The 24,781-nt window shown below is 37.9% G+C and overlaps 4 protein-coding genes across 6 annotated transcripts; 3 read left to right on the top strand and 1 right to left on the bottom strand.

Annotated features, from left to right (window-relative positions):
- Nucleotides 1-1,806: 1,806 nt before the first annotated feature.
- Nucleotides 1,807-2,298, top strand: LOC137739286 (uncharacterized). The gene has a single exon (XM_068478839.1). The coding sequence runs from the start codon at nt 1,807-1,809 to the stop codon at nt 2,296-2,298; it is 492 nt and encodes a 163-aa protein (XP_068334940.1).
- Nucleotides 2,299-4,984: 2,686 nt separating this feature from the next.
- Nucleotides 4,985-7,790, top strand: LOC137740392 (type I inositol polyphosphate 5-phosphatase 4-like). Of its 3 annotated transcripts, none has more exons than XM_068480268.1 (8): nt 4,985-5,110; nt 5,259-5,485; nt 5,604-5,694; nt 5,787-5,897; nt 6,016-6,597; nt 6,883-7,146; nt 7,269-7,458; nt 7,576-7,790. In XM_068480268.1, exons 2-8 carry the CDS (start codon nt 5,419-5,421, stop codon nt 7,699-7,701), a joined length of 1,431 nt encoding a protein of 476 aa, XP_068336369.1. In that variant the 5' UTR covers nt 4,985-5,110; nt 5,259-5,418; the 3' UTR covers nt 7,702-7,790. The 3 variants fall into 3 exon arrangements, with proteins under 3 accessions (XP_068336369.1, XP_068336371.1, XP_068336370.1); XM_068480270.1 differs by having other exon boundaries at nt 5,561-5,694; XM_068480269.1 differs by lacking the exon at nt 4,985-5,110 and adding an exon at nt 5,124-5,170.
- A 704-nt stretch (nt 7,791-8,494) lies between these two features.
- Nucleotides 8,495-10,292, bottom strand: LOC137739285 (uncharacterized). The gene is made up of 7 exons (XM_068478838.1): nt 10,220-10,292; nt 9,859-10,028; nt 9,711-9,773; nt 9,598-9,617; nt 9,042-9,115; nt 8,714-8,850; nt 8,495-8,614 (listed from the first exon to the last, which is right to left on the bottom strand). The coding sequence occupies exons 1-7, from the start codon at nt 10,290-10,292 to the stop codon at nt 8,495-8,497; spliced, it is 657 nt and encodes a 218-aa protein (XP_068334939.1).
- Nucleotides 10,293-13,056: 2,764 nt separating this feature from the next.
- On the top strand, nt 13,057-22,074 carry LOC137740900 (ABC transporter B family member 15-like). Its single transcript, XM_068480705.1, has 9 exons — nt 13,057-13,217; nt 13,345-13,402; nt 13,499-13,677; nt 14,560-15,017; nt 15,709-16,255; nt 16,911-17,798; nt 19,264-19,734; nt 20,413-20,692; nt 21,412-22,074. The coding sequence occupies exons 1-9, from the start codon at nt 13,065-13,067 to the stop codon at nt 22,029-22,031; spliced, it is 3,654 nt and encodes a 1,217-aa protein (XP_068336806.1). The 5' UTR covers nt 13,057-13,064; the 3' UTR covers nt 22,032-22,074.
- Nucleotides 22,075-24,781: the final 2,707 nt, after the last annotated feature.

Below are 24,781 nucleotides of genomic sequence, written 5' to 3'. Positions count from 1 at the left end.
TGGTTTTAGATGGTTCATGTTTTTTTTTATTTTTTTTTATGTCCAGACCAAATCAGGTTCAGATTGAGCGGTTTGGTTGGTTGGACCATATTAACGCCCACACTTGTGTTTGAATGTACTTTTAAAAACACGCGACAATATCAAGACTGAATATTGATTGGACCAGAGATTCTTGTGGACCTGTAGATTGAAATCTCTTCTTTCTATGAAAATTTGAAAAAACGCAGGAACCCAAAAGAACCAAAAGAATGATTCTCTGGTGCTGACAGCTGCTGCCGCTGGCGGCGGTGATGATGGCGGTGGTGGTGATGTATATTACGGTGCGATGTGGGGTCGTTTTTTTTATGATGAAGCAAACAGGCGTGCTTTTTCGACCTTCACGTTTTATAATTTCGTTGCCCCTCCTTTACGCGGCAAGGCCCGCTTTTCCGAGTTCCAACTTCCGATTCGTGTAAAAAGGCATGTGCCTTTCCTTACTACTTCTCTAGAATTTCGCCTAACCTAAGCTTTAATTAACTTAAATCAAACTAGTATTTGCCTACCCACTTTGTGTGTATGGACATATTTTTTTAGAAAATCAGAAGGAGAGAGAGAGAGAGAGAGAATGTGGGAGGAGTCAGAGGTTTTTTGTTTTTTTGTTTTTTTTTAATATTTGAGATATTTTAACATCACCTGTAAATGAGGTTTCAATAAAAAACAGTAATGTTTGAACAAGTGAAATTACATTATTATCCATTATTTTTTTTATGTGATAAAATGCTAATTTGTCTTTTCACCTTTTCTTAATTGACAAAGAGAGTTTTATTAACTAGTAGAGATAATTTTCTTCCATTTTCATACAAGCAAGGAGAAGATCGACCTTGATAATCCCAAAAGTAATGACTTTTGTTTTGGCAGGCTGGAATTTAATCCAGCGCCAAAATTAAGAGAATTTTTTTTCGTTTAACAGAATACTTTGTCACACAATCTCATTCATTACTTTAAATTATGTAACGGGTGAGATGGAGTGATGAACATATTTGATTACGTGTAAGAATGTCTTAAAAACCAAATATAAAAAAACTTGCATGGTTAAATCTAAAGTCGAGAAATTGTCCAGAATATATTTGACAACACTCATATTGAACATATATTAAGAGAATTTAGCAAGCTAAGTTTCCAAAGTCAAGAAAACATTTGAGTGTAATTGAGGATATCCTCTATCATACTTACTCCTCACGTAACAGAGAAACAGGAGAAAAACTTATATGAAACGTGTTCACCGTTACGTGGAGTCATTTATCCAATAATACATTGTCATGTGCCAGTTTTTTCCCACACAGCAATGTATCATTAGATCAGTATGCTACGTAGCGGTGCACATGTCAAATCATTATTGGACAAAAGACGCCATGTGGCAGTGACGGTAAACCCGTTTCATGTAAATTGCTCTAGTGATAGAATGATTACACGTAAGAATATTTTCACAACCAGCTAGAAGACTAAATCCAAATTGGAGAACTCATCATATGGTTGCAATGCAGGTTGCTGAAGGGAAGAACATGGACTGCAGGCTTCAGTGAATATATGTCTAGATGTCTCCCCTCCCCAAGCAAGCTTAAGTCACGTCTCTCTGATCATCACAGCTGCCCCTTGAAAAGGTGAAGCGCACTCACAAATCCCACAAAATCCTCTCCTGTTCAGCAACCCAAAATCCCACGGATAAATCCCATCCCCCCACCCGCTGCCCCTGGTATATATAAACCAGACCAAACAGATGATATCACAATTTGTAACATCTGAGAAAACCAAACACATTGATATCATATGGAGAAGATGAGAGAGAGTGGGAGAGTAAACACAGTTTTGTTCACAGCAGGAGCAGCTGTGTTGATGGCATGTTTGAAACGTTTTATGTTAATGGTGTTTCTCATGGAGCAATGGCGGGCGTGGGTTTTCCTTCTGCTCAACCTTGTCCTCCTAGCCATTGTTTTCACCTCCATTTCTTCCGGGACGTTGAATACTGATCGAAATCGCGAATGCAAAAACAATGCCGAAGGATTCAAAAGAAATGAAGGAGCAAAAAGAAGAGAATATCGATGCCCGTCAGCTCCTCAAATAGTTGAACGAGTTAAGGTATGTGAGAATGAAGTGTGCAAGAGATCGGCGAGTGGCGGCGGCGAGAGCGAGCAAGAGCGGGTTGAAGACGATACGGAGGACGAGGAGGTTAGGAAGCTGTCGAAGGAGGATTTGAATGAGAGAGTGGAAGCCTTCATCTTTATGTTCCGGCAGCATTTGGTTTCCGATGCAAGAAACTGATTAAGGTTGTAGGGAAGGGTTTAGAAAACCAGCATTCTGATTTTTAAACCTGTAATATGTTTTAGTTAGTGATGTTGGAAGGAGTTGTTTAGAGTGTAACAATAGGGGTTTAGGGTCTCATATACGAAGAAAGTTGAGATTTCATTATAAAACTAATTGGTAATATGAATGCAAGATTTTTCCTCCTATCAATGTGTATGGCAATATGGGTGCAAGAACCTTCCTCCCATCAATGTAGTGTTCATTCTCAACATGTTTCATCAGTACATGTGTGAATTTTCAAGCCTAACACGTGGATAACACAAGGGGGGATGTGGAGCACGTGTGGCAGTTGAGTTTCACACGAGGGACAACCTGCTTTAATACTATGAAAAAAGTTGAGGTTCTACTATAAAACGAATTGACAATTTAGGAGTAGTCTAATTTTCTTATAAACACATGCAATGTCCTTTCGTCCATCAATATGGAATTCATTATGAACATTATGTGACTAAGTGAGACGGAAATTTGTATGTACCTTTTGAATTATAACGTTGTAGAGAGACTTGCATGTATTTGGGCGTATATTATAGTATCTCTCTCTTTTTTCACGTAATGAAAACGTTTTCTCATGTAAGAGATTACATGAAAAGAAATATAGATACAAACCCGAGCCTGCCATATATGCGATGCAACAATATCAAATAAATTAACAAGGTTAATTTTCCCACCCAAACAAACTTCCAAACACTTGACAAGGTATTCAATTCCGAACAATACTTAACTACTTAAAGATGAGTAGAAACTCTTACTTGAAACTCTTAATGTTTTAATCACAGAGTTTTGTGCTTATGATCAGAATCGTTCATACTATGAATCATACTGTGAAGATCATCTCTGCAAAAATAAATTAAAACTAAGGTCGTTTAGTCAATTTATTGTAGCAAATACATAGACAATTCGTAATGCTTTTACAAATACCGTTGGTTTGTTTTTAAATAGTTTGATGATTAAACGATCTTAGTTTTAATTGATTTTTTGCAAATACAATCTTTATAGGGTGATTTATAACATGAACGGTTCTGATTATAAACACGAAATTCTATAAATTGACAACGAACATTTTTAAGAAATTTTAAGTACAAGTTCCTACTCATCTTTGAGTAGCTAAGTATTCTTCTTCAATTCCTATGAAGATGGGTGCTAGAATGGGAGGGTAAGATCGTCATTTTACGAGTAATGATTGGAAAAGGAATCAAATGGTCCCCAAGGAAGGAAGGTTGAGGAGTAAGCATCTCATTATAGTTTGAGGTAGAAAGCTATCTGCAAAGACTATAATCGCATACACTTCTCCCGCCAGAATGTCTCAAACCCATGAAAACAAGAAGAATTTAATTAAAATACGTCAAAATCCAGCTTCCAAAGGATAAGTGTGGATCAAATTAATTCCGATCCGCCAGTTCAAATCTGCAAGGTACACTGAGGCCACAAAAGGTCAAAGTGCAGAAGATTTTAACTCTAGGCCAGCCTGCACAACCGACGAAAAATGTAACTTTTGTTTGGAGGCAGATTGTATGTACTTTCCATCCTCTCTTATTTTGTACTGTCACAGTTAAGTTACGTAAACATTTTATATTTATTTTTTATAGAGATAATAAGATAAAAAGTAATAAAAATATAAAATATTAACGTGGTTTAACTGTGACAGCATAAATTAGAAAAGGATGTGAATGACACACAAACAGGAGGGCAGACAATCTGCCTCCCGGTTTTATATAGTTATATTGAAAGTTTCAAACTTTGAAGCTAAGCTATTTTTACTGATCGCCGTACTCATTCATACCACCTGTCTAACCTATTTTTGCATGCTGTATACTTCATGTGCTTGTACAATAAATCCAAACGTACAAGTCACTGGCGTCATTACTACTTTGGACCCCATATCTATGCTCCCACATGGACCGATGGTGAGATGATCTTCATTTTGGAGTTTTTTTTTGGCCATTAATCCTTACTAGGAGTTGGGACAACAGCTTATCACATATAAACCGAAGGAGCTCAGTGGTTGATGAGTCGTCGGCCTCACTCTCATCGACGATTGGTGAGTCATGAAATTCACTTTCATCCACGATTGACAGTCACTCATATATATACCTGTTAATTTCTCGCACGATCCATTAACGAGTTAGGTTGTTATCGGGTAAGAATCCAATGAGACATCGTTTGTCAGATATAGACATTAGACATGAAAATTTCTTGCATAACCTGTTAACCTGACATGAAATAACACGATCCATAAAGAAATTGGATCGTTATCGGATCACCTGTTTAGGCTTCGTTAAGATAATGAGTTTGACACGACTCGTTAAGATAACAAGTATAACACAAAAATGACAAACACGACTTGTTTTCCAGACCAACTCATATAGTCCAACAAGTTATTGATAGGCCGTGAGACTTGTATCAACAACTGACAACCAGCCACATAGTTCAACTTGTGATTAATTAATGGAAGATACACCATTTAGCTAGTTAATGCAGAATTAGTGTAGTCTAAGAAGCCTATAGGGGCAGATATGTACAAAGATATTCTAGCTTGTTGATTGGACTTTGGACCCCTCGTAGGTGTACCCAATGCTGTAAGCCTATAACCTGGCTTTTTAATTATTTGACTTGGACATGTTACAATCTTGTCACGTAGAAATCCCACGACACGAACGTGACAACCACCAACCTAACCAACCCGAATAATCAAACCAAATGAAAGAGCCATTGTGCTTTTAACCCTCCCTACTTATCCTAATTCTTAACCATCTCTGCCTTCACACGCACGGTATGTTTTCTCTCTTGTGTTTGCCGCCGGATCCGTATTTTCTCTCAGCTTCTTGCGCTTGTCTGTTCCTATGCTTTGAATCGCTTCCGAACACGGCGGGCTATACGATGTTCTTACAGCTAAACCCGCGTTTTGTTTTTGTGTCCAGAGCAATGCGGCTAGAGGCCGCCATGGTAGGAGGGGAACAGCTTTCATCCGATCAGCAAGGCGCAGGAGTATTACGGAGTTTCACAACGGCGATCCTCTAGTGCTCTACCTATTTTGTAGTTGATGTATGGACATACGAAGACCGGAGAGTTAGGGGAAGAATGTTTAGAAAGTGGTTCAAGAGAAAGCATAAGAGAGCTGAATCCTATCAACTGAGTCAAGTTTCAGGTTTTGTTTCTTCTAACTATGGATTTGATACCGACTTCTTTCTTATTCGCGTTCTTATTCTTCTTCTGTCCACAGAGTAAGTTCAATCCGGACTGAAGTTTACTGAATTTTTCTCCAGATGGGGGCGAAGATGAAAGCACAGATTACTTGGATGATATTCTCTTTCAGTCCATGGAGATGGATCCATGCACTTCAACTAGTGAGTTGAGGTAATTTTTTTCGATTTATGGAAGAAAGAAAGCAACAGGAAAGTGTATGATCTTATAGTACTTCGTCTGATAACCATTTTCGTATGTTTTAGAATCTTTGTGGGAACTTGGAACGTTGCTGGAAGGTCTCCCAGAGGGAGCTTGGCAGTAGATTTGGATGAGTGGTTGAATCTTAAGGACGCGGCAGACATGTATGTTCTCGGGTATGTTATATAAACTTGGAACTCAACATTACATATAGTGTTCATATTTCCTTGATTTTTTATCTGACTAATATGAGAAAGTAGCATGGATATCACAACTCGGATATTTCGCTTGCAGATTTCAGGAGATCGTACCTTTGAAGACCCGAAATGTGATAGGAGTGGAAGACCCAACCGAAGCAAGAAACTGGAACCTGCTGATAGGGAAAACTCTCAACGAAAAATTCGGATGCCCTTGGTCGACGCCCATTGTTCATCCAATTTCTAGTGAGAACTACAATTATGTGCAAGTTTCTGAACTCGAACCTGAAATCACGAGGGAGCAATCAAGAACCCTACAAGAAAAGCCAAAGAGTGTGAGTAAGTACAAGCTAATTGCAAGCAAGAAGATGGTTGGAGTCTTCATTAGTGTATGGATGAAAAGTGAATTGGTCAGAAAACATAACATTTCAAATGTTAAAGTTTGTTCCGTGGCCTGTGGCATCATGGGTTATTTGGGAAACAAAGGTTCGGTTTCAGTTAGCATGACAATCGAGAGAACTAGTTTTTGCTTTGTTGTTGCCCATTTAGCTTCTGGAGAGAAGAAAGGAGATGAAGGTAGAAGGAATCATCAAGTCGCAGAGATTTTTAAGCGAACGGCTTTCCCTCGATCCTCTTCAGACGACGATATTCCTCATCCTCTCACCATCTTAGGACACGAGTACGTGTTCCTCCCAGTAGAAATGTAGCAGTAAAATTTTCCCGTTATTCGTTATTCAACCCAATAATTACAAGAGTTCCTAAAACTGACAATGATAGGACAGCTTTGACAACTAGTAGTATGCTTTAACGTAACCAAAACTCAATACTCACAGGAGTCTGTCAAAATTTAACCAGATTTTAAAACCAATAAGGTATCTGGATGACCGAATTAACTGAATGAGTCAAAATTATCAAAGAATGGAAGAAGTCATCCTTAACGGCTAATTTTTCTGTTGTGAAACAGTCGGATTTTCTGGTTCGGGGATCTCAACTATAGGCTATACTTGGAGGACAATTCAGCCAGGCAGATGATAAGGAAACTAGACTGGACAGCGTTGCAAGAATTTGATCAACTGCGTAGGGAACGAGAATATGGTGGGGTATTTCAGGGTTGGAAGGAGGGAGCTTTAGAATTTGCACCTACCTATAAGTATTCTTCATCAAATTGCAATCGCTATTCAGGTGGGCTTCCAGGCAGATCAGGAGAGAAGCAAAGGACTCCAGCATGGTAAGAACCACGGGAATCAGTTGTCTACCCCCCGATAGGCCTCCCATGAGCCTTGATCAACAAATACCTTAACTTTCTTCTGCTACATAAAAACTAAAGACGTAATTTAATTATGGTGGCAGGTGTGACAGAATTCTGTGGTATGGAAAAGGGGTGACGCAGCTCTCTTATTTCCGTAGTGAAAGTAAGTTCTCAGACCATCGGCCCGTCTCTGCCCTATTCTCAACACAGGTAGACGTAGTGCAGTCTACTAATCCAAGAATGGTTTCAATGCATACCATTCTTCCCGCCATACCAACTCCTAAAGAAATTGTAAGTTCTCTCTAACAAGGTCAAGTTCAGTAAACTATATGTCAAGTTCAATTTGAGTTTTGTAAGAAGATGAAGCTTTTTGTTGTTGGAATAATAAGAAGAAATTTATCAATGCAGGTGCAGAGCAACTGTGATGAAGAGGCCAGTTCTACATTTTTATCATTGATCGTAAAGGATTTCGAAGAATCACCAACACAAAATGGAAGTTGTATAGAACAAATAGATGACAGTGGTTGCAGCTAGCATTTGGCAAGTGTGTTGTTGGATGCATGCTCTCCAATGTAGTGTAGTAAGCAATTATCTATGATATAGTTATAGGCGTTTAATTTCAATTGTTTAAATTCAGCAGCATGGAACCTTAAAAAACTCAGAGGCAAACTGTGGTCATTGCTAAATTGCATATAGATTTATAGTTCTACAAGTTCTCATTTGCAGTACATTACATGTTAGGTACAACGAACATATAAAGTGTAGTTATGTGAAGTAGATTACTTACAAAAAATTAATTTGCCTCACTTGACTGAATTAATCCACCCAGGACGTCCACGTTGTCAAAATGACAACTGGGACACACGCATCTGCTCTGCAACGTCTCACCAATGGTAGCACAGATCTGTTCCAATTCTGAACTCTGCTTGTTTCCCGTCAAAGGCAAAACTTATGTAGGTCATGCTCACAAATATGGTATTTATGACATACTAGACCTTAAAATCCAGCATAGCAAATTAAATTCTAGACTTCATGACTAAAACAGGCATTCACTTCGGAAGAAAGCTGTCCAAGAAGCTTGTACAAATGGCCCTTGTGGATAGGGTTGCATTCAATTATGGCAGTTTTCAAACGATGAAACATTCAAACGGCCTACGAAGTGCATTTGACTATTCTCATAATCATTTATAAGCATTGGGACTGCTTTAAAATCATTCACCTATGATCAATAAATAATTGCCATATCGGATGCCTAGTTTTCTTTGCATTCAAATTTTCTCGATGGTCCGGAGGAATAATATATTTTTTGCTTAAGCATTGAATAATTTCAGTAACCAATGCATTCTTGAAAAGGATATCTTGTCAAATCATGCACTTCTTTCGTTGCCTTGAACGTCTCCTCCATCAAGAACACCTTCCTTTCACAATCACTCAGCGCCTGCTGGACCTGCAGAGGCAGAAGTGCCATACAATCCAATTACTTAAGCTAAGCTTGTAGCGAACCGTAAAGACCCATTCGTAATGTTTCCAAGACCGATTTCTTCACCTGCTTTTGAGTATTCTGTTCAGCTTTGTATTCTTCTTCCGCTTTGGTTGTCTGAGACACCACACCAACAAGCATATCCTCAAGTTCTCTTAAATCACCTTCAGTAACCTCCTCCTCTCCTAGCTTGGGATCTTCTTCTGAAACAAAAATTGAAATTTTATTTTAGTTGCTACCCACACTACATTAGGAATCATTTTGTTCCTCTTATGAGAAATATTAATTTTGAAGATTAAAAGAGAGACGGAGGAGTTTAGTCCATAACAAATAGAAGATTCAACAAATTGAATTATGTCAAGAGATCAATTCTACTGGTTATAGCAAAACGTACGTAGGCCATCACCTTCTGCACTTCCACAGTATTCTTCCCCATGAATATGGCCAGCAATTGACTCTTGGAACTTTCTACATTCACAGATGTTAACAAGTACAGTAGTAATTTAGTAACTGCCAGGAAGGCACTAATCCCTTTTGAAATATGACTCGCATCAATCACGTGAAAGTAGACTTTAAACGGGGCACATAAATATGTCGAGTATTCCAAATTATCTGTGAACTTGTTACAAACTGCAGCTTGGTCGCGGTCGATCAAGTTGTATAAAATGTCAGTATTGATCAAAGCAAAATTCGGTAATATGCCTGTCAAGAATACGAAAATGCCTTCTCTTCTCCTTTAAGATATGCATTAAATGGAGCATACAAGTACAATATTTTGCTTTTGAAATGAGGCTAACCTTATCTTAGCGTTAATCTCAAACATTTCGCTTATAAACTCGTCCCTGCGTAAACAATTATGGAAAATAGGAAGGTAAGCAATTGGAATATTTCGAAAAGAAAAACAGATGTGAAAAATAGAAGTAAAAACAATTGAGATGAAAATTTCATACCTCGAAGCAGCTTCTTTGTTCTTTTGCAAGATCCAACAAAAACAATGTAAAATTAGGATCAGTAATCAAAGATTATAGCTGAGAAAATTACAAGAAACTGAAACTTCAATTACCTTAAGAGCTTCTACTTCAGATCCGACGGCGGAAATCTCGTCTTGCGTATGAGAAAACCTCAACTGAATTTGAAAATCCGATCGGAACCTAATCAAATTAAGAACAAAATCACTCAATCCAAACAATGCTCAAAAATAACAAACAAACCTCCAGCGTTTGAACCGTTGCTTCGTTCATCGCCAATTCGACTTCGTAGCCTTTGACCTCTTGTTCGGCGGTTTCCTTGGTGCGCTTGGCTTCTTCGAGCTCCGCATTTGCAATTTCCAGCTCGGATCCGAGCTCTTCGATTCGCTTCCTCAGACTTACCACTCTTCGCTCTGCATTTCTCAAATCATGCACATGCAAAGTCCTTTAGCTGAATTTTGAAAATCAAAGAAATCGGAACTCTATTTGTTCGTTTCCAGGTGAAAATTGATTTTTCAAATTTTCCTTTTCCTCCACATTTTCTCAGGAACCAAACAGAGTGGCGAATGCAAAACGGGAAAAGGTGTGCAGGTAAGGACTGTACCTCCGTGCGACTTTTCGGATGCGAAATCGTGAATTAAGTTCAGAAGCTGCTTCCGAGCGTCGCTTCCCGCCATGACTTGTGTGCTTCTTTTTCGCGCTTCTTCTGCAAATATATAGTGCTCAACAGTCTCAGACCATCACACGCGACCGCGGATGGTCTCACTTATATGCGAGATCATAAATTCATATTTGTTTTTTTAAGCCCAAGACTAGGCCCACTTCCCTTTTTAATTTTTTATGGGTGAGGCCCAAAAAGGCCCACTACCAACACTTGGAAAAAGAAGGTCGTATTCAATTTTCAACAAAGGTGGTATTTGCTCGTGTATCCGAAGTTTTGTGCTTCGAAGTTCTCGCTCAAGTTATTAATATTGTTTGCTAAACTACCCTTGTGTTTGAATTTCTCACAAAATATTTTCTATATTAAGATTGAGTTAATAAAGAAATTTTTGGCAAGTGAAATTGAATATAGATGGGGAGGAAAATTATTTTCATTATAGCTTTCTTGGTCCTAAAAATACCAAAGCTCATGGGGCCTCCAAGCCGAAATAATTAGGAGTTAAATGCGTTTTTTCGGTGGTTTGAATATTCATGCGAGCGTGTGCCAATTCGTTGCCCATATCGGCTGAACGAATAACGTGAATGTGGTGAAATGCGCTGCTAAATTTTGAATTGAGCGACATCGGACGAATAAGGAATACTCTTCGCCTTGGGTTTTATAACTTGAAGATAATGTTATACAAATCGTTATGAAGTTTATTAATCATTTGCACCAAGTTCGGTAGCCTAGATTAAATTGGTGAGAATGTAGGCTTGTCGAATCGATATCAAGCTGTATGAACAAAAATACTCAAAAGAGATGATTGTCTTTATTGTAAAAGTGGTTCGAACGTTTGCGTACCGAACTCTAAGAATGACTTGAGAGTGACTAAACATAGACTCACTCTTCACGAAAAAGCTGATAAAGAAACATCTTTCAGCGAAAAAATCGAAGACTCTTTGCCAGCTGAAACTTAAGATAAATAGGCAACCAAAGACTTAGAAAAATGCCTTTCCATCCAATCGGTCATTTTCATGGTTACTTTGGAAAACCTCGTCTATTTATTCGGTTGTCAACTCAACCACGTTTATCCAATCGAAATTCGTGCTCATGGTTAGTGAAGCAATTAGTCTTCACATAAAGTGTGACAGATGTCTGTCGAGCATACCGTTGATTTATTAATTATTGATGTTTAGTTATTTGTAAACAAGTAGTGGAAGTCCTATTCTTTAGGAATCCATATGGATTGCCTACAAATTAGGAGTATCTCGTTTATTTGTTTATTTATTTTAATAAACGATATTATCTATACTAAGAGGAGGCGTGATAATAATCTCACAATAGGTTAACAATAATGTGGTTCAAACTCGCCTTTGACGAAAATCGAACTTAAAACCTCTCACTTACAAATGAAGAGGAATACCACTAGACCGTAGTACTAAAAACTTAAGTTCGATTCTCGCCAAAGGCGAATTTGAACTACATTATTGTTAGCTTATTGTGAGGCTAAGCCTACCCCCTCCCCTTAGCGTAGATAATAACGACTGTCGAAAGAAAAAAAAATATTATAGTCTTGTTTTCAACACCCTTCCGCGTAGGACTAAATTAGACCACCTACCCGTAATCCACATAAGTCACTTATAGTCTCATTTAAATTAGTCCTTCAGCACATCAAACATGGTATTATAATCCTAGCTAATCCAATCCTAGCTAAGGAAGTGATACGAACAGGAATCTAAGTTGGAGTTAACACAACATGTTCACGTGTTTAATCTTGACTATTTAATAAGAGGATTAGAGAGGAAAAAAAATTGAAGGGAGAGAATCATATTCCATTGAAGTAAACATGGAGTTAATGTTATTAACTTATTCGAGATGCATTATTAAAAGATAGATTAATTGGTGGCGCACAATGATGCTAAACTGAGTGTCTTGTATGTCTTGAAACATTTTTAGTTCGTCTCCCACTATAAGATACCAAATTATACTTTTAACAATAATCCAATGGAAATGTTTAATCCCTGAGTTGAGTCCTTGTAGATATTTTAACTTTTGTATAAACTTTGCTTTATATATATATATAGACACACACACACTAGAACCATAGAATAACATTTGCCTTTGTAAATGTGGATTCGAATATGCTAAATTTTGAATATATATATATATAGACACACACACACTAGAACCATAGAATAACATTTGCCTTTGTAAATGTGGATTCGAATATGCTAAATTTTGCAAATTCACATCCCTATTATTCTCAATGTCACTCCTCACATGAAAAAAATAAAATGTTTTAAATTCCACTTAAAAAAAGAAATGAACAATACATATTTCGTATTAAATTGAATTGAATATGAGACCAACATATTGTCTTTTATAACCTCTTTTGTTGGAGCGAGACTCCATAAGACTAATTTGGACTCAATTCTAATTTTCTTCCGTCTGAATAACAACAAAATGTGACACTACATGCATTAAGTACCATGTTCCACCAACTTGAAAAATAATTTCCGGACTTTTCTATCCAAATCACTTTATAAATTGTTGGATTATTTGTTAGTGCGCACTATAAGCCAACTACCAATAAAGCAGGAGACGGATGCTATCCAGTGGCCATTATAAACAAGCAGGCCAGCAGGTTTATTTTTGCGTTACTAATTACTACTGCTTGTCATCATCTCCGAGAGAGACTCAGGAAAAAATGAGTAGTGTAGAGAAGAGTAGTAATGGAGAAAAGAAGAAGAAGAAAAACGGGTCGATACGCTCCATTTTCGCGCATGCAGATGGAGTGGACATGTTGTTGATGACTCTAGGGTTGCTCGGAGCCATTTTTGATGGATTGACCTCGCGGTTGCTTGCCGTTCTCTCTAGCAGGTTGTTTAACCTTATGGGGAGAGCGGACAAACATGGAGCCTCAGATTTCGACGCACATATTTTGCACCGTTATATCAATAAGGTCTCTCTCTCTCTCTCTCTCTCTCTCTCCCCCCACACATGCATAAACACAAACACTGAAAAACCAGTACTGAAAATCCAATATCAAGTTTGTAACGTTGGTTTCTGATCTCAATGGCCTCATGCAGGACGGAATACTCGCTTTCGTTTACTTAGCTTTGGCGTCGTGGGTTGCTTGTTTCTTAGGTAATCAATCCGAGCGATCCAATCTTAAGCGTCAAACGAGTCTTATGGTTTTTGTTTTGTTTTGAATAATTTTTTGTGTAATTGTGATTGTTTTAGAGGGTTATTGTTGGACAAGAACAGGGGAGAGACAAAGTGCAAGAATGAGAAGCAGGTATTTGAAAGCAGTGTTAAGGCAAGATGTAGGTTACTTTGATTTGCATGTAACAAGCACAGCCGAGGTCATCACAAGCATCTCAAACGACATTCAGGTCATCCAAGACGTGCTTGGTGAAAAGGTTTGATCCTACAAACCTATTTTCTAAATTCTAATTATATACAATCACAAAGTCAGAAATTCATGTTAGCATGGTCACACTTCATACTAAAATGGACATAATATATATGGGCAACTATCTATAAATGAAACCGTTCATATATAGAGTAATGCTAAGGAGATCAAATTTGGAGATAAAATTTGTAAATTAAATGATGCGTCACTAATATGAATAAGCACATTTATCAACACTTAAGTAATAAACAAATCATCAACATTCCATGTCCTTTAGTTCTAAAAAATTTAGTCTCCTTAGTATTAAACTGTCGTTCTTTGGGGCACCTAGGTATCAAATTCAAAGGTGAGTGACCATGCATTTATTCTTCTTTGTGCATGGACAACTATATCAAGACTTGAAAATAAAACATTAACAGCATATCCATTTATTCTTCATTCTTGATATCAAATTCAATGGTGAGTGATCATGTATTTCATATCTCATGGTGAGCAAGAGAACATTTTTGTAACAACATTAGACACGAGAGAATTTGAAGTTTTTTTGTGCTAATTTGGATACAAGAAATCTTTTTCTCTTCTTCATTGAATGATATAATAGAGGGAAATGAAAAATTAACCAAAATAATAGTCTACAAGCAAAGGTAAAAAATTGTATATAGGCAAGAAACAGAGAATATGATCAACTAATATTATTATATAAATATAGTTTCGAATCTTTAATGTAAAAAAATTAAAGGCTTTGTATTTGTTGAATTGAAATTAATTGGACTAACCAATACAATTACAAATTCAAGTTTACGTCCTGTCTAGAGAATTACACACGCACGCACACAGTATATGAAATTGGTACAGTCCAAAGTCCAATTTCTAAAATATGAATGACCAGGTGCCAGATTTTTTAAGCAAAGTGTCAACATTCATCGCGGGTTACATGGTGGCATTTGTACTGCTGTGGGAACTGGCTATGGTGGGACTCCCTTTCGCATTGCTTCTGGTTGTCCCAGGTTGGATTTGCGGAAGAACTTTAACCGGATTAACAAGGAAGAGAAGAGAAGAGAACATTAAGGCCGGGACAATAGCCGAGCAGGCAGTATCTTCCATTAGAACTGTTTATGCGTTCGTTGGAGAGAACAAGACTATAGCGCAATTTTGTGCAGCTCTGCACGGGACGACAAAGCTGGGGTTAAAGGAAGGTTTGGTTAAAGGCTTGGCTATTGGCAGCTCCGGCATTGCTTTCTCCATTTGGGCTGTCATGTCCTACTCCGGTAGCAGAATGGTTATTTACCACGGTGCCTTAGGTGGGACTGTTTTCGCAGTCGGCTTCTCGATCGTCAACGGCGGATTGTAAGCAAATTTCTCCTCAGTTTATGATGATAATATGAATCATTTCATGTGGCTTACTAATAGACAGGGCCAGAGTTGTAGAATCAGTTTGGTTTAGGAGTCTCGGCCAACTGAATAGACGGGGACTCTCCCGAGTCTGTGGCTTACTAATTATCTCAAGTCTCAGTCAACAAAGAGTATTTAATTCTTTCGCCCAAAGAGGTCACTTCATTAGCCTTCTCGGCGAAATGAGGTATCATTTTTAGAGCTCAACAGACAGACAGCGGAACCATTTTCAAACTTCACAATGATGTATAACCTTATCTTCAGGTTATAGAAGTCAGGCCAAATCGTTTCTTCCTCAGTTGAAGTCGCTCAATTCAGAAGTCAACAACGCATTTCACCACAAGCCACCAAAGGACGTAGTTAGCTTCTAGTTATTTCCACCTACACGTCAAGAAGTCTGTAATTTTTAGAATCAACAGAACTATTTTATGTTATGTAACGAATTTTTCAAAGTAGGAACAACTACAAATGACCTATCAGGTGATTTAACGTACAACGGTATTTTTCAGTATTCACATTGAGCATACCTGTTTCCCAAACCCACCCCCCCCCCCCCCACCCTCCTCTTCCCACACAACAAAATTATGATGTAGAGAATAAATTCTAACCGGTTTTTTGTACATACTAATTTGTTTTTGGTGAACAGAGCAATGGGAGCTGCACTATCCAACCTGAAGTACATTGCTGAAGCATGCTCAGCTGGTGAGAGAATAATGGAGGCCATAAAACTAGTCCCCAACATCGATTCAGACAACATGGGAGGCAAAGTTTTAGAAAATATTTCAGGAGAAGTAGAGTTTAAGGGTGTCAAATTTGCCTATCCATCAAGGCCAGATAGCATCATCCTCGACAAATTTTGCCTCACCATACCAGCAGGAAAGACTGTTGCCTTGGTAGGTTCGAGTGGCTCAGGAAAATCCACAGTGATATCTTTGCTGCAAAGATTATATGACCCACTTGAGGGAGAGGTTGTTCTGGATGGAATTGCCATTAATGAGTTGCGGCTCAAGTGGCTTAGGTCACAAATGGCAGTAGTGAGCCAAGAGCCTTCTCTTTTCTCAACCAGCATTAAGGAGAACGTACTTTTTGGGAAGGAGGAGGAGGATGGTGGAATAGAGGAAGTGATTGAGGCTGCCAAAGCTAGCAATGCCCATGATTTCATATGTCAACTGCCTCAAGGATACGATACTCAGGTAAATTAACATTCCCTACTAGAAATTAAAACAACGTGAAATTGCACAAATCACTCATTTGAGGGAGAGAAACTTGGGGTCTGCACAACTGGATCATCGTGACCGTCTTACTACACACACAAAACACCCTAGTCCCTGCAGTTTGGTCTTCCACTCTTCCACTCTTCCCCACGTCCAACCGCACACACAAAACACCGTGTGCTTGTATACGGGTGTCTGGAATGAAGATCTTTCTCTTTTGAGATGGGTGACATGTAGATGTTACTCTTGTGATGGAAAAACTCTTGACCATACTTCATATGTATGTTTCTTATCAATCCAAACGGAACCATGTATCCAAATTTGTTTAGTTTTCGCACGTTCTAGGGTGATTAATAATAGTTTTAAGGCATTGAAGCCTGTCAGATTCTTGAATTAGGCTCAAAATGACATATTTGCTCTTGGAATTTAGACTGAAAGTTTAATTTGGACTGCAATTGATAAAAATATAACTACAAAGGACATTACTTATCAAAGTTTTTCCTGAATGAGTGACATTGATGTATAATCGACATAATTTACCCCTAAAACAACTATTTACACTAGTTATATACTCACAAAGACTTACAATCACGTTATAGTAAATTGGTAAAAATTCAAAAGTTATGAAGTGCAGGTTGGTGAGAGAGGCATGCAACTCTCAGGCGGACAGAAGCAGAGAATAGCCATTGCAAGAGCAGTAATAAAGAAACCCAGAATCCTCCTTCTCGACGAAGCCACCAGCGCATTGGACTTAGAATCCGAAAGGCTCGTCCAAGAGGCCCTCCACAAGGCAGCCGTGGGCAGAACAACAATAGTCATCGCACACCGCTTGTCCACAATCCGAAACGCTGACATTATTGCAGTCATGCAAACCGGTAATGTCATAGAACTTGGCTCACACGAAGAGCTGGTTCAAAGCCAAAACAGCCTCTACTCCTCATTTGTCCGTCTCCAACAAACGATAAAAAATCCAGAAGAATGCACCCCAAGTATGTCCTTTCATTGCAACAGTACTAGTACTAGTCTTTTATTATTGGCTGATCAACCGGACTCGAGTCCCAGGGTCGCTGCATTTGATAGTACTAGTAGTGCCCGAGAATGTCCGAACAGCATGACTAACCAGTCCAAACATACTTCGTCGTTTTGGAGATTGCTGCCGATTTGTCAGCCAGAGTGGAAGCAAGCAGTTTCGGGGTGTTTGAGTGCGGTTCTGTTCGGAGCAGTCCAACCGCTGTACGGATTCATCCAAGGCGCCACGGTGTCTGTGTTTTTCGCGACGGATTATGACGAGGTTAAAGAGAGAATAAGAACCCTCGCGTTAATGTTTTTTGGACTGTCCGTTTTTACAATGGGGATTAATATCGTCGAGCATTACAATTTTGCATACGTGGGGGAGCGCTTGACTAATCGGATTAAAGGGAGGTTGCTTTCCAAGATACTCACTTTTGAAGTCGGATGGTTTGAGGAGGATCAAAATTCTAGTGGTGCCATTTGCTCTAGACTGGCCAAAGATGCTGAAATGGTACGTAATAACATAACATATTATATTGTTTGACACATATTTATTAGGGGCGTTTTGATATAGGCACTTTGTTTTTTAATTTTTTTTAGATTAAACATACACTCCTTTTGAAAATTTAATCAAACATTTTCCTAAAATTTTGGTTATTAATTTCAGTTTTTCACGACTTCTCCTGGACATTTCGTTTTTTTTTTCTATTTTCCTATTATCCCTATATTTATGCATTTATTATCTATCTCTATGCATTTTTTTATTGTTTGTTATAATATGGACACATTTAGTTTTATAGTGGATTTGATTTTTTGTATTTTTCGGTACATTTGGAATGTAAATGTACCAAAAAGAGTTATCTAATAGAGACATTTGGTTTTGTGGTACATTTGGGATTTTTTGTTCATTTGGTCTTTTGGTACATTTGAAATCTAAACGTACCAAAAGGGTTACATAACAATAGGTACATTTGGTTTTATGGTACATTTGGTTTCTCGGTACATTTGAAATCTAAACATACCAAAATTCGATACTTTTGTTCTTAAATGTACCATAAGTTTTAAGTATATTTTTTATATATCTATACGTGAAAAAAAATATGTATTGAATACTTTTTATTGAGACATATTTCATAGAAACATAATTTTTTTTTTAATACTGATAATAAGGAAATGAGGAATTAGTTAATTAATTTTTTATTTTATTTTATAAAAATATCATTTAATGCGTAGAAGGGGATTCGAAATTAAATTCCTATATTATAAGCAATTAGTTGCTAAGCTACCTTATGCCTCTATATAAATGCATTTAAATTAATGACATGGAAATTAAATAAAAAGAAAATTATTGAGGTGACAATTGATCAAACCACCCTAATCAAATCTTTAAAAGGGATGAACGTTTAATCTAACAACTATAGAAAAGATATAGGACATTCTAATTTTCCCTATTTATTAACAACTTTTCTTAAAAAATGATCATTTTTTTCCGTCGAGTCTCTTTCTACACTTCTCATCTTGTTTTTAGCTCTATAAATGAATAATTCTAAAGAAAATTAAGAGACTAAAAAAATATAATGCAACCCGAAATTAGAATGCGAAAATAACCATTCTTTTCTTTTAGCTCAATTTTATATAATAATGCATATGCATTATCTATGTTATGTTGATATTAGCAAAATATCAATAGAATATAAACTGCGTACCACCAATCTTTGCATACAAAACAATACTTTCATTACCCCAATCTATCAGAAATTTTATCCGTTGGTTATTTGCTTTTAACTATGATATCTGTCTGTTGAAAATGCATTGGTAATATATTGCTAGGTTTTGTTGGTGATACTGGTAATAACACATTATCAACAACCTATCCACAATTCGTTCTTCACTAAAAAATATAAAAAATTAAAAAAAATGTGTTAGTTCTGTAGAAAGATTAATCTGTAGAATAACCATAGTTTGGCAATTGGCAGGTGGGATCTTTAGTGGGTGACAGAGTGGGCTTTCTTGTACAAACATTCGCAGGCGTAGCCATAGCATGGGCAATGGGTCTAATAATCGCATGGAAGCTTGCAATCGTCATAATAGCCGTACAACCAATAGTGATTGCGAGCTTTTATGCAAAGCGAGTGCTACTCAAAACGACCTCCACCAAAGCCGTCGAAGCCCAAGAGGAAAGCTCCAAGCTTGCGGCCGAAGCAGTCGCCAACCACCGCACCATCACAGCCTTCTCCGCCCAAAACAAAATTCTCAAGATGTTGCAAAAGACGCGAGTGGGCCCACGTAGAGAGAACATCAAATGGTCATGGTACGCAGGCATTGGGCTAGGGTTTGCGCAGAGCATCACCCTCCTCAATTGGGGCTTGAGCTTTTTGTGGGGTGGCATGCTCATCTCTAACGGCCATGTCACATCAAGAGCAGCGTTTCAAACCATCGTCATTTTGGTAAGTTCTAATTTCTTTTAGGTCAAAAAATAGTATAAGCAGTAGGCCTTAATTTTTCGTACAATAATATATTTACATTAAGTAGTTGGAGAGATAATTAGTTGTGCACTAATCACTTACGAGATTTTAACATAAAATCACTCACTTACAATGGTAGAGAAACACTAGATCATAATACTGAATAACACTAGTAGGCAGCAATTAAATTTGTTTTTTTTTTTTTCATTAGTTTAGATTAAAGTTAGATGGTAATTCTTTCATCATTTGTAGTAATAATGAAAGTTTTGTTTAGCATCATATTGAATAATAATTTTGCAGTAAAAAAGTTATAGTATTAGTAGTAGGCTAAGACATTACAAAATGTGTGTCACCTTTGTTTTATTTTTAAAGGGGAAAATGTTAAGTTTTTGAAAAGTATAATAAACGGTTTACTTGCGACATATACTAACAACGGGCTCGTGTGAAGTGCTTAAAAAGAATTAAAAGTGTTTTTTGTGAAAATGTTTTTGAAAACATTTTAACTGGTGTTTCTTCCATGAAACATTTTAAGTATATTTGAAATTCAAAAACATTTTCTAACGCTTTCAATCATTTTAAAAACACTTTCAAACAAGTTAAAATATGATGGTTTCTTTACAATTCTGAGGAGTTGTGACCAAAACCTATTATCCTATTTAGGTAACAACTGGCCGAACTATTGCCGATGCTGGAAGTATGACGTCGGACCTTGCCATTGGTTTGTACGCAATCGGTTCGATTTTCAGTGTTCTGGACCGGACGACAAAAATTGAGCCCCAAGTTCCTGAGAACTCCCAAGTGGAAAAGATAAGGGGCATGATCCAATTTTGTCATGTTTATTTTGCATACCCAACTAGGCCGAATGTGATGATCTTGCAAGACTTCTCGTTCAAAATTGAAGCAGAAAAATCTACGGCTTTGGTGGGTCAAAGTGGATCAGGTATAAGTATTTTATCTTATGCCAAAAAATATTTTTAATATTTGGAATCAATTAAATTACCTTTTTTTTTTATGTTTAGTTTGAGATGAAAGTTAACAATTAAATTACTTTTTTTTTCCTATTTAGTTTTCCTCTTCAACTGATCGCTCTGTTTTGCGTTTATGTCTTTCTACTCTCTTTAATATTTCTTTTTAGTGCACCCCTCATTATTAATATGGCTTAATTGGAATAATAATTTTCGTGATGATAAGATAATTGGAAGATAGCTCATGTGGTAAAAAAAAAACTAGGATTTAAGTTCTTGTGGTAAAGTTTGTTAGGATTTATGCCCAAAATTAAAAATTTCATCAACTTTCTGTTAGTTACTAGCATGTGAGCAAGCCCCACGTGTTAACAATTAACAAAGATGTCCGTTTTAGCGTAATATGTGTATGGAGAGTTCTTTTTTAGCCTAATATGTGCAGCTCACATGCTAATAATTAACAGAAAATTTACGAAATTTTCAATCTTAGGCATAAATCATAACAGACTTTACCACATAGGCTTAAATCCTATTTTTTTTCACCACAACGCTTATCTTCCAACTACCATATTACCATGAAAACTATTAATCCAATTAGGCCTAATAATATTATGGATATAAGGTATGTCAAAAGAGGAATATATTTGTTCCATTTTCAAATTTAAAAGTTTTGTGACCCAAACAAAACTTCCTGCAGGTAAATCGACCATCATTGGATTAATCGAGAGATTCTATGATCCAATCAAAGGTGTATTGGAAATGGACGGTCGAGATTTAAGGTCATACAACCTTAGATCATTGAGGAAACATATTGCATTGGTAAGCCAAGAGCCAATGTTATTTGCCGGAACCATAAAAGACAACATTGCATATGGATCGTCCAACAATAACGTCGACGAGGCGGAGATAGTGGAGGCGGCCAAAGCAGCCAACGCTCATGATTTCATCAGCGGGTTAAAGGACGGATACGACACGTTGTGCGGGGACAAAGGAATGCAGCTATCAGGGGGACAAAAGCAACGGATAGCAATAGCCCGGGCAGTACTAAGAAATCCAGCGGTGTTGCTATTGGACGAGGCCACCAGCGCGCTCGACAGCCAATCAGAGAAGGTGGTGCAGGAGGCCGTCGAGAGGCTGAGGGCGGGGAGGACTAGCGTCGTGGTGGCGCACAGATTGAGTACCGTACAGAAGTGCGAAGTCATAGTTGTGCTGGAAAAGGGGAAGGTGGTGGAGAAGGGGTCCCACTCTTCTCTGCTGGCTAAGGGGCCCGCGGGGGCTTATTATTGCTTGGTCAACCTCGCGACGACGGAACCATAGCTGACTAGCTGCCAAAAGCTTATTAGTTGGTGTGGTTACTTGAGTTTCGTGTGCTTTCAACAAAAAAAAAAAAAAAAAAAAAAAAAAAGCCCATGAGTTTGTGCAATCTTGGATTGGTACACTTATCAAAATTTGAGACTAATAAATTGTTGTAAAACAGGTCAATTATACTAAATGTATATAAAAAGAAATCAATTGTTTTTTTATTATAAATAAATAAATTGTTATGTAACTGTTGACCCTAAAAATTACAAAGCCTACGCGGCACGCAGGCCGAATAACTAATAAGCTAACTAAGTCCTTCGGTTGAATGCGGGGCGTGCCAACTCGTCGGCCGAGCTCGGCCGAGGAATAAAATTCGTTGTTGTCGCGTTGAGCACGTTGCTAACTTCTTAATCTTGCGACTACGAACGAGGAAGGAATACTCTCGGTCTTTGGGTTCTAAAGCCTGAAGACGAGGCTGCTAGTTCTGTGAAGTTCACAAATCGTCGGTGCTCGATTCGGTCACCGTGATTATATTCATAAGAGTATAAGCACGTCGAATAGACACCAGACTATACGGACACAAATATTCAAAGGTGATGTATGTCTTGATAGTGAACGTGGTTCGGCCGTCAGAATGCCGAACTCTAAAACTCACTTGTGAATATCCAATCATAAAATCACTCGGCGTCCGATACGCCGAATGTCGTAACTCGTAACACCTTACTTCGCCGAGAAAGCTGATAAGATGACCCCTGCCAATAAGGATTCGAAAACCCTTCTCGGTCGAGACTTGGATAGGTAACCAGTCGGCCTCGACGCAGTGCTGTTTATCCAAACTGAAGGTGCTCCTTGGTCGGTTGATTCTACGGCAACAATGCTGTTTATCCAAACTAAAGGTGTTCGCCGGTTGCCTCCATAGTGTTGTTTATCCAAACTAAAGGTGTGTCGGCGGAAAAAGAAAAGGAAAAATCTCAGGGTGTTTGAGAGGTTTTACGTAGGGCAATTGTATGTTGAATTGAAGCCCCTCCTTTGTTGCACGATTTCTTGTATTTATAGCACCAACTCCTTTAAACCGAATTAAACCCCTATCTGGATTGGGAGTCCTTGCCCCGTTCCAACTTTGCCTCGAACAACCATTCTCCCATTAGGACTTTGAACTCACCCCCCCCTTCGGGGCTTTATTCATTGCTGGGTCGAGAATCCTAGTTGCACCAAGACTTCCCCGACCCTCTTTGTTTATCTGGACTATTCCTCCTTGCTATAGGTCTCGACCATTCCTGCTAAATGGCCCGGGATCATCAGGCAGCCCATAGTATTTCGACACAGCTTTGGGCCGAGAGCAGCCCTACACTTGGCCCAACAATATTATTTTGGGCCCAAACAGTAACAATAGGATAAATTGTAGAGAAAATGAAAACAAGAGAAATTACAATAAAGTTTGTTCTTAAAAACTTATCACTTTAGTCTTCATTACTAGTTTCCTTATTTTTCCAAACAATAGAAAATTTCATTAAACATAGGTTTTGGGGTGTTTGAGTGCGGTTCTGTTCGGAGCAATTCAACCGGTGTTTGGATTCATCCAGGGGGCCATGTTGTCTGTGTTTTTTGTGACGTATTACTTTTCGAAACAAAAAGAAATTTCATTAAATATTACAAATCGAATGTTGACATCATTCACTAGAATATTAAAGAGCCAGTTTGGCTCATATTTTTCCATCTTTGAAGTCCTCCATGCTCGTGTACATGTTTCGAGGAATGAAAAAAAGGGTATTGAAAAGTTCATCCAAAGTACGTCTTCTAGGCCTCGTTTGGTATTGGAATAAATATGCCTATATATATATATATATATATATATATATATTCAAAGGTTTGTTGAAAGAATAAATGAAAAATTGTGTTTAAGGCGAAGTTGAATCACATTATTATGGCAAGTTAATTGTAAGGTTTAGCCCTCTCCCCTACCCGCTTAGTATAGATACAATCGTTTATTCGAAGAAAAAAAAAATGAATTACCCATTACGGAAACTTAACCACTCTAACCCACCCCACCCCGGCCCTCCCCTCCATATGAGAGAATTAGTTTACAACAATCCGATTAGTTTATATATGCAATTGCATGGCATATGCATGGTGAAATTGAAGCTTTCATATACAGTGGCGAAGTTGATGAAAGGCCCGGTGAAATTAAGGCTCACAAAGAACGAAGAAAGTTTATTTCCAAAGAAAGCCGGAGACAAAATCGATGCATGCACTGTGTAAAGAAGAGGTGAATGACTTTGTCGCGTACGAGTAAAGTTGCCTACAAGCCAAATAAATGCTTCTTTTTTGGTGTGTTAGGTATTGATATACTCTGTGTTTTTTCCGTATTAAGACACTGTCTCAAACTTAAAGGACACCCACCCGGCCACCCCACACTTATTTCATTACAAATTCATGTACTGCACTTTCGATAAGGATCGTGAATTCCAAATGCGATCGATCTTTCTTCAATTGTTCATCTTGTCTGTCAATCTTTGAGTCCATGATTTTAACTGATATGACAGAATGAATGAATGAATGCAATCTGGATGAAATGAACTCTCCATGCCATGCTGATGTGGAATCCAACAATTCGAACCAAAGGTCTTCAATTATTTGATGACCAATCGACTCTCCTTAACCTCAATTAGTTCTGCGTGAAATTTTGACTACAAAAAGGAGAAAATTATTAGGAATGTGGCTTCAGTGGCGCCTTTGGATATCACATATATACGTTCCCTATTCTT

Source organism: Pyrus communis, chromosome 7, assembly GCF_963583255.1.
Source record: "Pyrus communis chromosome 7, drPyrComm1.1, whole genome shotgun sequence".
In the NCBI taxonomy this organism is placed as follows: domain Eukaryota; kingdom Viridiplantae; phylum Streptophyta; class Magnoliopsida; order Rosales; family Rosaceae; genus Pyrus; species Pyrus communis.
The sequence above is the reverse complement of the archived record's forward strand: the minus strand, read 5'-3'. Positions and strand labels throughout refer to the sequence as shown.